Source organism: Drosophila santomea, chromosome 2L (assembly GCF_016746245.2).
Source record: "Drosophila santomea strain STO CAGO 1482 chromosome 2L, Prin_Dsan_1.1, whole genome shotgun sequence".
Classification (NCBI taxonomy): domain Eukaryota; kingdom Metazoa; phylum Arthropoda; class Insecta; order Diptera; family Drosophilidae; genus Drosophila; species Drosophila santomea.
The window spans coordinates 2,601,514-2,614,056 of record NC_053016.2 but is presented as its reverse complement, the minus strand read 5'-3'; the positions used below and the strand labels follow the sequence as shown (position 1 = coordinate 2,614,056).

General features: G+C 43.4%; 1 protein-coding gene and 1 long non-coding RNA gene across 2 annotated transcripts; one reads left to right on the top strand and one right to left on the bottom strand.

The window, feature by feature from the left end:
* Nucleotides 1-511: 511 nt before the first annotated feature.
* On the top strand, nucleotides 512-2,718 carry LOC120448887. The gene is made up of 3 exons (XR_005616155.2): nucleotides 512-877; nucleotides 1,575-1,948; nucleotides 2,008-2,718. It is a non-coding gene; the product is annotated as an uncharacterized LOC120448887 (long non-coding RNA).
* Nucleotides 2,719-8,726: 6,008 nt separating this feature from the next.
* Nucleotides 8,727-9,373, bottom strand: LOC120448869. Its single transcript, XM_039631085.1, has 2 exons — nucleotides 9,251-9,373; nucleotides 8,727-9,193 (listed from the first exon to the last, which is right to left on the bottom strand). The coding sequence occupies exons 1-2, from the start codon at nucleotides 9,318-9,320 to the stop codon at nucleotides 8,799-8,801; spliced, it is 465 nt and encodes a 154-aa protein (XP_039487019.1). The 5' UTR covers nucleotides 9,321-9,373; the 3' UTR covers nucleotides 8,727-8,798.
* Nucleotides 9,374-12,543: the final 3,170 nt, after the last annotated feature.

Sequence of the window (12,543 nt, the reverse complement as noted above, 5' to 3'; positions counted from 1 at the left end):
CAGTAGAGAAATTTGGAATCTTTTTCAGCAGTTTTCATATCTCTTGTCGGATACTTTTATTGCCCTGCACATTCGCTGTGTCTAAGCACATCAAATATGTATTCGGAATGGAAATTTAAAACCTTATTACTGCCAGAGTGGAAAGCGAAAAAATATAAATATTTTATGGGCAAAATATTGCAGTTCGGCTAGGGACAATGTATGCACAACTGACCTGAGTCCTCCACTCCTCCACTTCTCTAGTCCTCGAGTCATGGAGTCCTGGAGTCATGGAGTCCTGGAGTCCTGGCAAGGACACACAGCTCGATTCGGACTGGACTCGAACTAAATCTAAACGCCTTTGCCGACGCTCATCCCTTTTTAAATTGTGTAACAAATTGCTCCCCGGGGACGAATTTGGATTAAGTAAAAAAAGGGTTTATTTACGATGCCATACATAACGGCCGTCCGTTTCCCGCCAGCCCAAAACCACCCATCTAGTGGCCTTTTTTCTTATTTTTTTATTTTTTTTATTACGTGCCCAATACTCAATTTGGCCATATTTAAATTCATCGTCTATTCCAGCCAGCCGGCGGCCATTTCGTATGCACAAGAAGAAGGCATCCTCGGCGGAGGCAAGTTCCCAAGTTCCCATGAGTACATGAGAAGTCGCAGGCAGATCTATTGAGTGGTTATTTGAATTGAACTTTGAGGTTGAATTCGCTTCATTTTTGTGTTATTTATTATGCCCAAACTTAGCCCCAGGCGCACACGAGCTGGGCCAAAAGTGTTGAAGTAAAATGAAATACAACCCGGCCAGCTCTGCAAAAGAAAGAAAAATGAACAAGAAGTAGAATGTTTAGGCCAATGTGGGCCGGGTTATAAATTCTGGCCATAGGTGAGTAAAACTTGTTTACACAATTTTCTGCCGCTGTCTCTGTCTCTGTCTCTGTTTTTGTTCTTGTTCTTGGCCATCGGGCGCCGCTGGGTCGAAAGAAAAAAAAAATAAATCTGAAAAAGCTGAGCAGAAATTTGCAAACAATTTAGTTGCGACGCGACCAGCTGGCATCTTGATAATATTTCGATTTATGCCCCCCGAATCCTGTTTACTCCCATTGAGATGGTTCAGGAACAAAGGCGGGGAGTTTCATCTTTGCGTTTTTCTAATTCGAAAACAAAAGCCCTGTTCTGAAACCTATCTAATTCTTATTACATTGATATCTCTGAAACTCAAAGGCTTTCCCACGCACTTTACATTACAGCCCTTAGTTTTACGCACCTTATTTTGTTTATAAGCTTAAGTTACTACCAAAATCTAACCATAAAAGCTGGCCAAGCTATAGAGTGAATCCAGAGTGAATCTGCTGCGAAAGGAATCTTTAAACTCCAAAATCTTAACAGCTGTCTATTGGTACCACTTCTTTTTCTGCGTGTAGCTAAAATTCTTTGTTTTTACTTGCCTGCGCACTAAAAACTTTTCGTTTCAACTTTTCTGCGGTCGTCCGCCCACAAAACTCAACCAAACCCCACCAAACCCCACAAAACCCCACAAAACCCATCCAAACCCAACTGAACTGAACTGAAGCAAACCCCAGGCCTGTCACACACGGTAAACTTCAAACTGTAACGAGACGGAACTGATGTCACCTGAGCTGGATGCCAAGGCTTTTGCGCTCAATTTGACAGACAGCAGTGGGTTTGGTTACCCAGGTTGGAAAGGTTGGCCAGGTGGCTGGGCTGCGGATGAGCTCGTTACTAAGTTCGAAGCCGAGACATCTGTCCTGGCAGTCCTGGTGGTACTGGCGCAATCCCGATAGTCCTGCCAGACCGGAAACGTTGACAGCCAAACGAGTTTGATGGATGCGAGTGCAATTCACTGAAATACTTGTTTTCCATTGCAATCAGCTTCAGATTGCAAGTTGTTTTTCGCTATTGAGTCGTAAACACGCCAGTCTATAAATGAATGCCAGTAAATGATATCATTCTTTGCAGTTCTTCTTAGTTTAAATAAGGCTCAAATCTATTTAGGTTTTACTATAAATTTGAGATAGAAAAATCTGTGGGCTGTCAGTGCGGCTGATGATTAAGTAATTAGCGAAACGCTGGCGAACGAGGCCAATTAGCTGAAGAGCGGAAATTAAGCACACATCACATTAGCCAGCGATGCGATCAAGAGTTGTTCGAAGGGCTCGAAGGATTCGAAGGACTCGGCGGGCTGGCTGCATTTCTTTTGCCGCTTTTTGTGTGGCAATTAGCACGCCCCGCCGCACTTGCCAGCGCATCTGGGGACCTTGGCAGCCGCATTTTCCCGCCGGAGAGAGAGAGCGAAATCCGGACTCCAAGCCCCGAAACCCGGACCACCAACAACCCGGCAAGGAGCTGCATAAAGCGCACATTGAAAATTAATTGCGCCCAGCCCCGAATGCGAGCATATCCGTGTGGCAGGTACATATCCTGCGTGCGTGAGCAGCAAACCGCAGGATGCGGAGCGCAGGATGTGCAGGATGGGGAAAGGGAGGCCACTGCGGTGGCCGTGTGGTGTGCCTTTTATGAAAAATTAATTTGCCCTTTGTACCGCAATAATATTCCCCTTGATCCCAACAAATTCCCCTCCACTGCTCGGTGTGCTGGCAACCGGAGCGTATGATTAATTTTTTGTACTGTTCGCAACGAGGTGGTGACTCCAAGATTTTTCGGCTTAAGTGCTCCCGCATTCGCATGCCAATTAAGCGCCATTGATGTTTGCCTGCCTTGTGAACTCAATTTTATTCAATTTGAACTGTAATCTAACTATAGATATAACCAAATAATTCCAAAACCAGTCTTGTATTAATAACTCTACTTGTGAGAACTACTGAGTGTTTGTTTCAGAAGGCAACTGCCATGTGCAGGCCCCCAAACTTATTTGCCATTTGAGGGGAATAGTGGCAGTTGAGCCCTCGAACGTGTAATTCCATAAAACTTCTCGCTCCGCTCGCTTTTGGCACAAGTGCAGCAGCTTGGGCAACACTTTTGCCAGCCGGCGAGAAATGGAAACGACTAGTTTCCAGCAGCACAGCAAACAATGCACATTCGCAACACCACAACAACACAGCAACAAAATAACCCGATGACAACGACGGAAGCAGAGTTACCCAGTAGTAAGTTCTTGGGAAACTTTTCACAATGTCGAGCGCTCTTTTTCTATTTTAGATTTTTTTTTTTTAGTGGGGCTTTTGCCACATTAGAGCTGTGGGGAAACCGCAGAAAATTATGCAACACAATATGAAATGCATTTGGGGAGACAAGTGAGTCTTGTCGAGTGGCAGGGAGCTGGGAAGCCAGGAAGCCATGGAGCTCCGCCAGGCACTTGAGCCGGTGCTTTAATCAAAAGTCAAATATTTCATGCCAGCCAGCCGGACAGGCGCTCCAAATTCCCTTCCCCACCAGCCACCAGCCACATGGCACATCCCATACCCACATAGCATACCCACATCCACAGCCACATCCACAGCCTCATTCCCATTCCAATGCCAATCCTCGCCTGGCGGAGTGGAGCATCTGCTGTCGGGATGCAAATGCAGCCGCTGCTAACCCGCACAATAGACACCGCCGTCAACGCCGCCAGAAACTTTCCTCGCCCACACAGTTTTACGGCCGGCACTACACTGGCAAAAATCAGTACTTCTTTCATTAAGATTCGCCAGTTAGTGAACACACATCTCAGCTTGCAGCCATTAGCTCCTTAGCTCTCATCTCAAAGTTGACTTGCAGTAGTTATGCAACTGTACAACCATTTTCTCGCAGTGCAGCCATGCATGCTGGGATCACAGTGAAGCCCAGGGCTTGGTGGAAGCCCTGCCGAGTTGTCCGAATGCCTGCACACTTGCAGCCACTTCGGATGACTCCGGCTTGGCTCGTGACTCCGGACTCTGCAGGCAGACATCCTCGCCCACGTCCCGTGGATTCCAGCCATTTCGTCTCCGGAGTTGGCTGCTTTCATGGAAATTACATTTTTGCATTGCCGTCGTCGTCGTTGTCGCTGCTGCTACTCAAGTAAATGCAAATATTTCTCATTTCTCTTACGAAAATTGTCAAATGTATTCAAAAATGTGCGCCGCATGCGAAATCTTTCTGAATATGTATGTGTCCGCCTGCCAGCCGGGTTCTTTATTTGGATTCCGATGCAAATCAGACCAAATCAGAGTTGCTGGGATCTTAGATCCCAAAATCATGTGAAACTGGCTTTCGTTACATAAATGCATGCGACTTACTTGAGACTAGTGCACTCGGCACTCGAATATTTATATCAGTGGATGAGCCCTTAAAAAAACTAGATTTTCAGCATTTTATTGAGTAATTTGTTGGCTCTGCCACTTGAATCAAAAATCAAAATTGCGGTTGCCGAATTTAGCGTGTAGTATAAAACCACTAAAAATTAAAACTGCAATTGCACTAATTGCCAGAAAACCAGAGGCCAAATTTTAGTCAATTTAAAATTATAAAAATGGCCAACACAAAAAGTCAATTAGTTGTATTAATAAAAGACTTCAGCTAACAAAATATGTTATTTGTGCATTACGATAATTAAAAAGTATGAATCACCTGATGGAAAGGAAATCCTTCTTCAAAAAGGTTACGACTTTGTATTTAATTTGATGCTACAATTTAACTGCCTTTGCATACCCTTTTTTTCGAGGACTCTCAACTTTTTAAATCCTTTCGTAAAAGGGTTTTCTGCTTCAGCTACGCATAATTATGGTCATTAAAATTTCAATTTTATGTTGATCCCCGCCCGAAAAGCCTTCAATCCGTGGACTTTATTCGATTTATGTGGGATTAGCTTTAACATTGTTGCGATTTATTTCAACCCAATTTATGATTACTTCCAGACCATTACGCTTCCTAATTGATTTTCCATTCGCTTTAAGCCAATGTCAATGCAACAAAAGCAAAAGCAAAAGCGAACGATGAAAGTATATTCACTCGACGCATAATGCAGATATTTATATTCAGTTTGTTATTCATTTGCAGGCAACATAAACAGACACAATGGCAGTGAAATGGAAGCATTTGCAGCTGTTTAAAAATGAATGCAAATGGGAGTGTAATTAAATAAATTAATTAAGCGGCCCACAAAGAGACAAAAGCGTTACTTGATAGCAAAATCACAAAGTGGGTGGGTTATTTCCCACACTGTAAACTCAATTAAATTCATAAAAGCTACAATCAAGCGTGTGTATTTATCACAGCGTGTTTTTTAAAATAAAATTAAAATTGAGAAAGTCTAAGTTACACAATTTCTCTGAAATGCAATACAATTTGCACTTGTGCTGCCCGAAAAACTTGGCAAAATGAAAATTGTTTTTAATATTTATGATATTCGATTTGGCATTATTTATGGCACACAATTTTGTTGTCCAGCAATTCCCCCAAAATGTATCGAATAACTACCAAATGCGAAACCATAAAGTATCAAGTATAAAGTATTTGCCTTCAGCATTTTGCTGAATTTTGCAGCATCCTTTGCCAACAACGGATTGATACACATTTTTCATCTTTTCGCTTTAGTAGTTGCAATAAATCCAATTGCAAACCAAATTCCTATGCGATTTTTTCGTTACGCTGGCATAAATCTCAGATTTACTTGATTTGCTTCGTTGAATGCGTCTATGAATTCAATTACTTAAAAACTATTACTCAAAAGTGTAAGCGAATATTTATTCAAGGTACTGCACTGCACCCCAATGGGTGATTATGTACGTATCTATTAGTTTATCTGTCTGGTTTACTCAATAATTTGTTTACTACCCATTTTCATACACTGCGCCACTCTTATACGAAATCCATGCGAAGCACTCACCTTCCACACGACCACAAGGCTACAACTTTCTGCAGCTTTGCTTCGCTTGTAGCCGAGCTACGGCGTTGTGGCTGCTGAATTCGTGGTGGGTTTCCACTCAAATGGCTGAATATGAGTGGAGAGCATTTCGGCAGGCGTAAAAAATTTCAAAATAAATTATTAAGTAAATTTAGAAGGTAATTAAACTTGGTAAAATCAACCATAAAACTAATTATACAATCATAATCATACAATCATAATCATACCATCATAATCATACAAAATACCATAAGTCCTGTATAACTTGGCATAGAAAAGAGATTCTTTCATTGGCTTATTCCCATTAGAAACACAATTCAGACAAAATCAATTATTGAAATCCTGTTTAGCCAGAGTTGAAGTGAGTGAGTGCGTCCTGGCGTATGGAAATGCCTTCCAATTATAAAGGATATTTCAGTGACAAGCCACAGGACACATTCAACGAGACAGTACCCATCTTCGACTCGACTCCGCCTGTCAATCAATGTGAATGAAAGAGAGACGTTTTTATTTGGCCAAAACCAGAGGACATGTGTGCTTCCAGTGGAGTTCGATTGGAGGAGTTCCCCAGAGGAAACAAGGACTCGACTTGGACTCCTTCATAGGCCTCCTTCGTTCGTCACGCTCCTCCGATCGAATTGAATTGACATGTGTGTGTGACTCGTTTCGCATTTGCCCGGAGTTTGAGTAGGAATTTCGCAAATGTCTGGACTTTTAACCCAACTCCGCCTTCTCTGTCCCCAAAATGAGCAAGTGCCGGAGTTTGAATGAGTCATGTAAATGTAACCGGAGCTTTAACTTGCCATGTGAACGAACTCCGGCCGCAATAAATTTCAAATTTCGAACGCAATCGAATCGAAGCGAATCGAGTTCCTTTGGAACTCAGGAACGTGGCTGCTGCACTTAAGTTTATTTCCCTCTGCAGATTCAGAGTCTCAGTCTGAATCGAAGTCAGAGTCACAGCCAGAGTCAACACAATCAAATCAAGTGAATGTGAGTGTGAGTGTGAATGTGAGTGTGCATGTGAATGTGAGTGTGCAAGTGAATGTGTGGGATTCCCCGGAGATTGTAAGTTCGATTGCAGTGCGTTTATTTGCCGAGACGAAGGAGAGGTAGTTCGCTGCAAAAGTCAATTGACTCAATAAATTATTTTTAAGGCAATCAGAGGTACTTCGGCGACAAAAATGCAATCGAAAGTTTTGGTATTTTATGTCTTTCGAGAATTCTGCGCCGACAATTTGCCAATTTATACCCACTGACCCTCGGTCGCTTTGAGCTCTCAAAGTTTGCGTTGGAAGTAAAAGTAAATTGGAAAAAGTTTTTTGAGACAACGGAGGATTTGCTTTGATTTGGCAACCAAGTGTGCACTTCGTTTCTATTTACGAAACACAAAAAAATATATATATTTGATACACATGCTGAGCTCCATTTAATGGCCAGTTTAATCCGCAAGTCTTAATTAAGCGCATTTTGCAAGCTTAAATTGCTTTTCCAAGTGTGCAGCTCGAGTGCAGATAACCTAGTAGCACAATTAAAGACGGCATTAATATTTCATTAATTCGGTAAGAGCACTTCAAGCCAAACTCCCAATTATTTTGCTAAGCAAATGCCGGCCATACACACATGTCATTTGTGGCCGCACCGAGCAATTGGAAATATTTTCAATTATATTTGACAGTCTTGTGGGCCGGTGTCTCAAGTGAAATTGGCCAAATTATTGGGGTAAACAGGAGAGGGCGAGCGGACAAGTCGAGTCGTCCTGTTTGGCGCTTAAAATTTAATTTCACGCACAATTGAGTTCGTGCATAATTTGGGCTCGTGGTGATAAATTATTGCTATTATTGCACACGGCGGCGGGTTTCTCGGGGAGAAGTGTTCCATGGAGCCACAAGCTGACCAGGCCGCAATGCATTGCAGCAGCGAGGGGGTGGAGGAGCCGCAGGAGCAGGGACATGGGCAAAATAATGACCTACCCCACATCCTTGCCGCCATCAGCCAGCCTCGTTGGCTGCGTTCATTAATTCGCTGCCATAAAAGCCGGCCAGGGGCATATTTTGCCTAGCCTGAATTTGCATACTTCGTGCACTGGCCGAAAAACTAGCCAAATAGTGACATCTCTAGCAGTGGAATGGCTGCAACTTGGCATGGTTTTTGCCAGTGCAATGGTGGAGGCAATGAAGTCACTGGAGGCACCTGTTACCGCGTCGCAAGGCTCACCAAGGCGCACCAGGATCCTGGCCAAAACGCCTACAACACATGTCTGCTCATAATTAATGTGTAAATTGTAAAGCTCCGCTCGCCCATTGCCCTTACTCCCCAGTGCAGCCATGTACCCCTGCTGTACCGGTATCCTGGTATCCTGGTATCCTCGTACCCTGTTATCCTGGCATCCTGTAGACGCCATTCCATTGTGGCCATGTTCAACAGCGAGGGCAACCAGCGCGACAACAACCAGGAGTTTGGCTTCCGTGGGCTGGGCTCCTTCCTTCGCAGCCCAGTTAATACAAAACCAGCGATGGCAATAAACAAGCCACCCACCGCCCCTGCCACGCCCCCACCAAATGCGTTATGCCGCCGAACAAACTTAATTGCATTCGTGTATGTACGTATGTAGACATATATGTAGGTAGCCCAGGTGGCTCTTTCACCTGGCGACCATCAGCAAAGCCGAATCACATCCACATATTTATGGGCTTCGATTGTTTGACTGCGCCAAACATTAGTTAGTTAAGTTGGCTGCGAACGAGGTTTCACTTTAGTGATTCCCACTGGGAATTACCCCCAAAACCAAAACTCTAATGTGTGAGTATTTCAGCATGAGTCACATGTGTAGGCAGTTATGCTGATGATGATTTATGCCTCTCTCGTACAATTAAATCAATCAAAGTTTGAAAATCATCTGCATCACTAAGCACAGTTTATTAAGCAGTGCAACTTTGTAGACTAATATCGGGTTTGATCATTTCTCAACGTTGATGATTTCATAGTTGGAATCGTTACGATCGTGATATAAATTGCAGTAACTGTTCAGTGTGAAAAGAGCATCCAGAGCGCTTGGCAGCTCGAAAACCAAGCGGTTTTTCCCACGGCTCACTACATTTAGGCTATCCACAAGTTCCGGTAGATTAAGTTCACCATTTAGCACCTTTTTTAGGCTCTGCAGAGGATCCTCCACTTTTCTGTAGCTGATGAAGATCAAACGAGCACTGCCAGAGGAGTCTTCCATACGAAAGTCAGTGCATTTGGCCAATTTCAAGTCTCTCGCATTTGTGTACTGATGCCAAGGGCGAATGACGTCCACCTCATCGGTGGGAAAGACAAAGTCATTTACATACGAGGTCTTTGCCCTGGGATCTGCAATGCGAAACAAGTTTTATTTAATCAGCAATTATGCGTATTATGCGGACTTACAAGCGAAAGAAGTGCCAAGGGTTACAGAAGCCACCAGGCACAGAAATCCCAATATTTGCAGTTTCCTCATTGCGACAGCAACCTGTTTGCGAGCCGAGATTCCGAGTGCTACTGATGTTTTCTAGTTTTGTTCTCAGGTTTTCAAGGGAGCTTTTTTCGTGGCTCAACACTCAGTAAATTACTGAGTTCTCTTGTGAGTTAGCCGATCGAATGATTCACTCTTCACTTATTCAAAGGTGCCAATTGACTTAGTGACGTGTTTGCTGGCATTGTGTAAAGCATTATGAAACACGACCAACGAGCAGATACTGATCACAGTTTCAGTAACTTTTTCTGATATCACAAGGGCTTTTTCATGTGTTTTAAGGCCGTGTAAACTTTTAAAACATAACCCTTGCCATGTGTATCTCGCATTGTGCATGGCATCTGTATTCTGTATTCTTTTTGGGAATGGGGGCGAAATTGAATTGTCGTGTGCAGCGAAGGACCTTTGTGACATGAGCAGCAGGTCCTGTGTGGCTGTATAGCTGTGTAGCTGTGTAGCCATCGACTTGAAACCCTGCCAGCCATTAGTGAGATTAAAACTATGACTAAAGCCGAGGCCGAGCAAAATGCTCAGCTCAGGAGGGCATGGCAGGCTTTGGATTTGGATTTGTATTTGGCTTGGCTTGCCTTTGTTTCGGCTCGAACAATGGGCGTATCTCTCGCAGTGACGCAATGCGTACATTGTCCTTCGAAGGACAATTGCTAGGGGGAAAAGGGGATGGGGATGGAAAAAAGATATACCGCTCAGTAATGCAAACATGCATAACAATCCAGTTGACACAAATGCAGCCATGCAGCCATGCAGCCATGCACTCCATGGAAACTATTCGTTCTAATCGAGAGTCGCCGCCATTCGTTCGCTTGGCAGCCATTCAGAACTCATTCACTGCCGATGGCCTGCAGTGCAATTTGTTTAATGCCGATGGCGCATCGAATAAGGGATCCCATCTGATCCTTCCAGCATCGAAGTATCCTCTGACAGCACTGTAATTGACAGCTGATTATGCAATTCATTTGACGTGCACTCATTGCACTCGCCATTTGCGATGCCAGCAAACTGCAATTAATCATTTCCACGGGCGCGGACAGCAAATTTGAAGCCACCACATCTGCCAGGATAATTAACCCATTAAGCTGATGCGAGTTTGCAACGGAGCACTAAAGTTAAGCGTTAAGCAATGAATAATGCATTTCAGCACCTCTAAACTGGCATCGCATGTAAATTCCATTTTGAACTAAACTCAAATTGCAGTCTTGTGCTTGCACCTTTGAAGTTGAATTAAAAATATTTCATAAATTTCGAAATATTTCATATTTATTTGTCTTTGCTTTCCTTTTTTCGACTAAATGTGGTCGTTGTCAGGAGCTGTAATTAAATTTGCGACTAAACTCTTTCAACTAACCACAAAAAAGCGTGTTTGAACACCAGGTTCTTGGCTCTTTGAAAACTCCTTTATTGTGGTGACCGGAAAAGTTCTTTCAGTGAATATCAGCAGCGACTACAGCTACAGTCAGGGCCAATAAAATAGCATCAGCTGTCAAAGAGAGGGCCAAATGTAGCACAGAACTATTATAAATAGACAACATTACTTCCTAGCAAAAGTAGAACTTGTTTTATATTATTTGCAAGCTAACCCATGAAGTTGAGTGCAGCTGTGTGCCAAGGCTTTTCATTAAATTTCTAGGCGCCTTTGTTGTGGTTTCCTACCGAGACTGCTTTTTACGTTTGTACTTACAGGTTTTCAGTTTTCAGTTCTCAGTTTTCAGTTTGATTTTGCGAGAGATGCTTATGAGTTATGCTGCCAAACTTGAAGTTGGCTGAAAAACTTGGCAATTTGGCAGCCAGTGAGTGAGATACACGCAAAACCATCAAACCATAGCGCCCATATCTCAAGACGGACCGTCAAACTCAGCGGAGAGCCCCAATAAATCCCAAAGCAATAAAGGACATGGAGGGGCATCGAAAAAGTGGAGCAACTGCATTGTTTGCTCGGCAATATGGTCACAACAGTTATATTAAATTCCTACAAAGGCCAGGGCTTCGCTTTTCTTCGCTGCTACTTGGCGGAGGCCAGCTAGCTGCTGAAAGGCAATAAAAATCATTTAACAAAGTCAAACAACAATAAAAATTAAACTTTGCCGTCAACGCAGCAAAAGAACGAGGCGGCAGTGGAGCGTAAAAATACGCCAAAGTACACAAGCGAAATTAAATAATAAATATAAATACGAGTTTGGCGCACAGGACGCAGGATGCGAAATGTGAAATGTGAAAGGCGAGATTTGAGTAGGCGAAACTTTTCGCAAATTAATTTTCAAATCTCTGCGCTCGGCTCATGTGTGTGTGTGTGTGTGGCTGTCATTGTGCCAGGACATCCAGCACAACCAGGACATCCAGCACACCCTGAACTCTAGGATCCAGGACATGGCGATTTATTATGTCATGCCTCGTCAGCCAGGAGGGGAAGGGAAAGGCTGAAACCGAAGGACGAGCAGAAGGGAGGGCATCATCATAAATCAATCCATTTGATGAGCAACACTTTGGGGGGGGGAAAGGGGGTGGAGTGGCGTTGGGCGAATTTAATTACACTTAAGCAGCAGGACGAGCCAAGGATCCATCCGGAATCGTCACACATCTGACTTGACCCCGTTTCCCCCCCTGCATCCTTCCGATTCTGTGCCTCCGATTCCGATTACGATCTAACCACTTCGATTCGATGCCGTGTGTATGCAATGCAATATTCCTAAGTGCTTCTCTCGGCCTTTTCGTGACTTGACAAAAGCTACGGAAACGTTTGCCTATGTCGTTAGCCCTATTGGTTTTCATTTGAAAGGCCATGTATTTAGCCATGTATTTAGAATTTACAGATACCCGGTTTGTCTGTTGGCTTATGAAATGGTTTTTCCGGCCTGCTGCCTACTGCAGAGTCTCGAATTAATTGCTATCGGAAAACGGAGAAAGTTATATAAAATATATAAAAACAGGCAGTTTATTCTATACCTAGCTAGAATATATTTATTACTAATTCTTTAAGCTCAGCACTTTGAAATTGCTTTACCTTGCACTCCATCTGCGTTTTCACATATTCGCAATCATTTCTGGCGTAATCGCAGAGCCAATCAAGGAGCTAGAAACGCATTCAGCAGAAATGGAAATTACCAAGTCGCTGGGAAAGCCACATGAACTATGCATTCCAGCTTTTTGCACCTGCAGATGAAACATGTAAAATGCAGACGAGTTTTTTTTTGTG

What these genes read in the sequence shown, in the direction of transcription:
- LOC120448869 (XM_039631085.1), bottom strand. Translation starts at nt 9,320, where the DNA reads ATGAGGAAACTGCAAATATTGGGATTTCTGTGCCTGGTGGCTTCTGTA. An exon ending in CCTTGGCACTTCTTTCGCTT is followed by an intron (nt 9,194 to 9,250) that starts GTAAGTCCGCAT and finishes TTCGCATTGCAG; the next exon opens with ATCCCAGGGCAAAGACCTCG.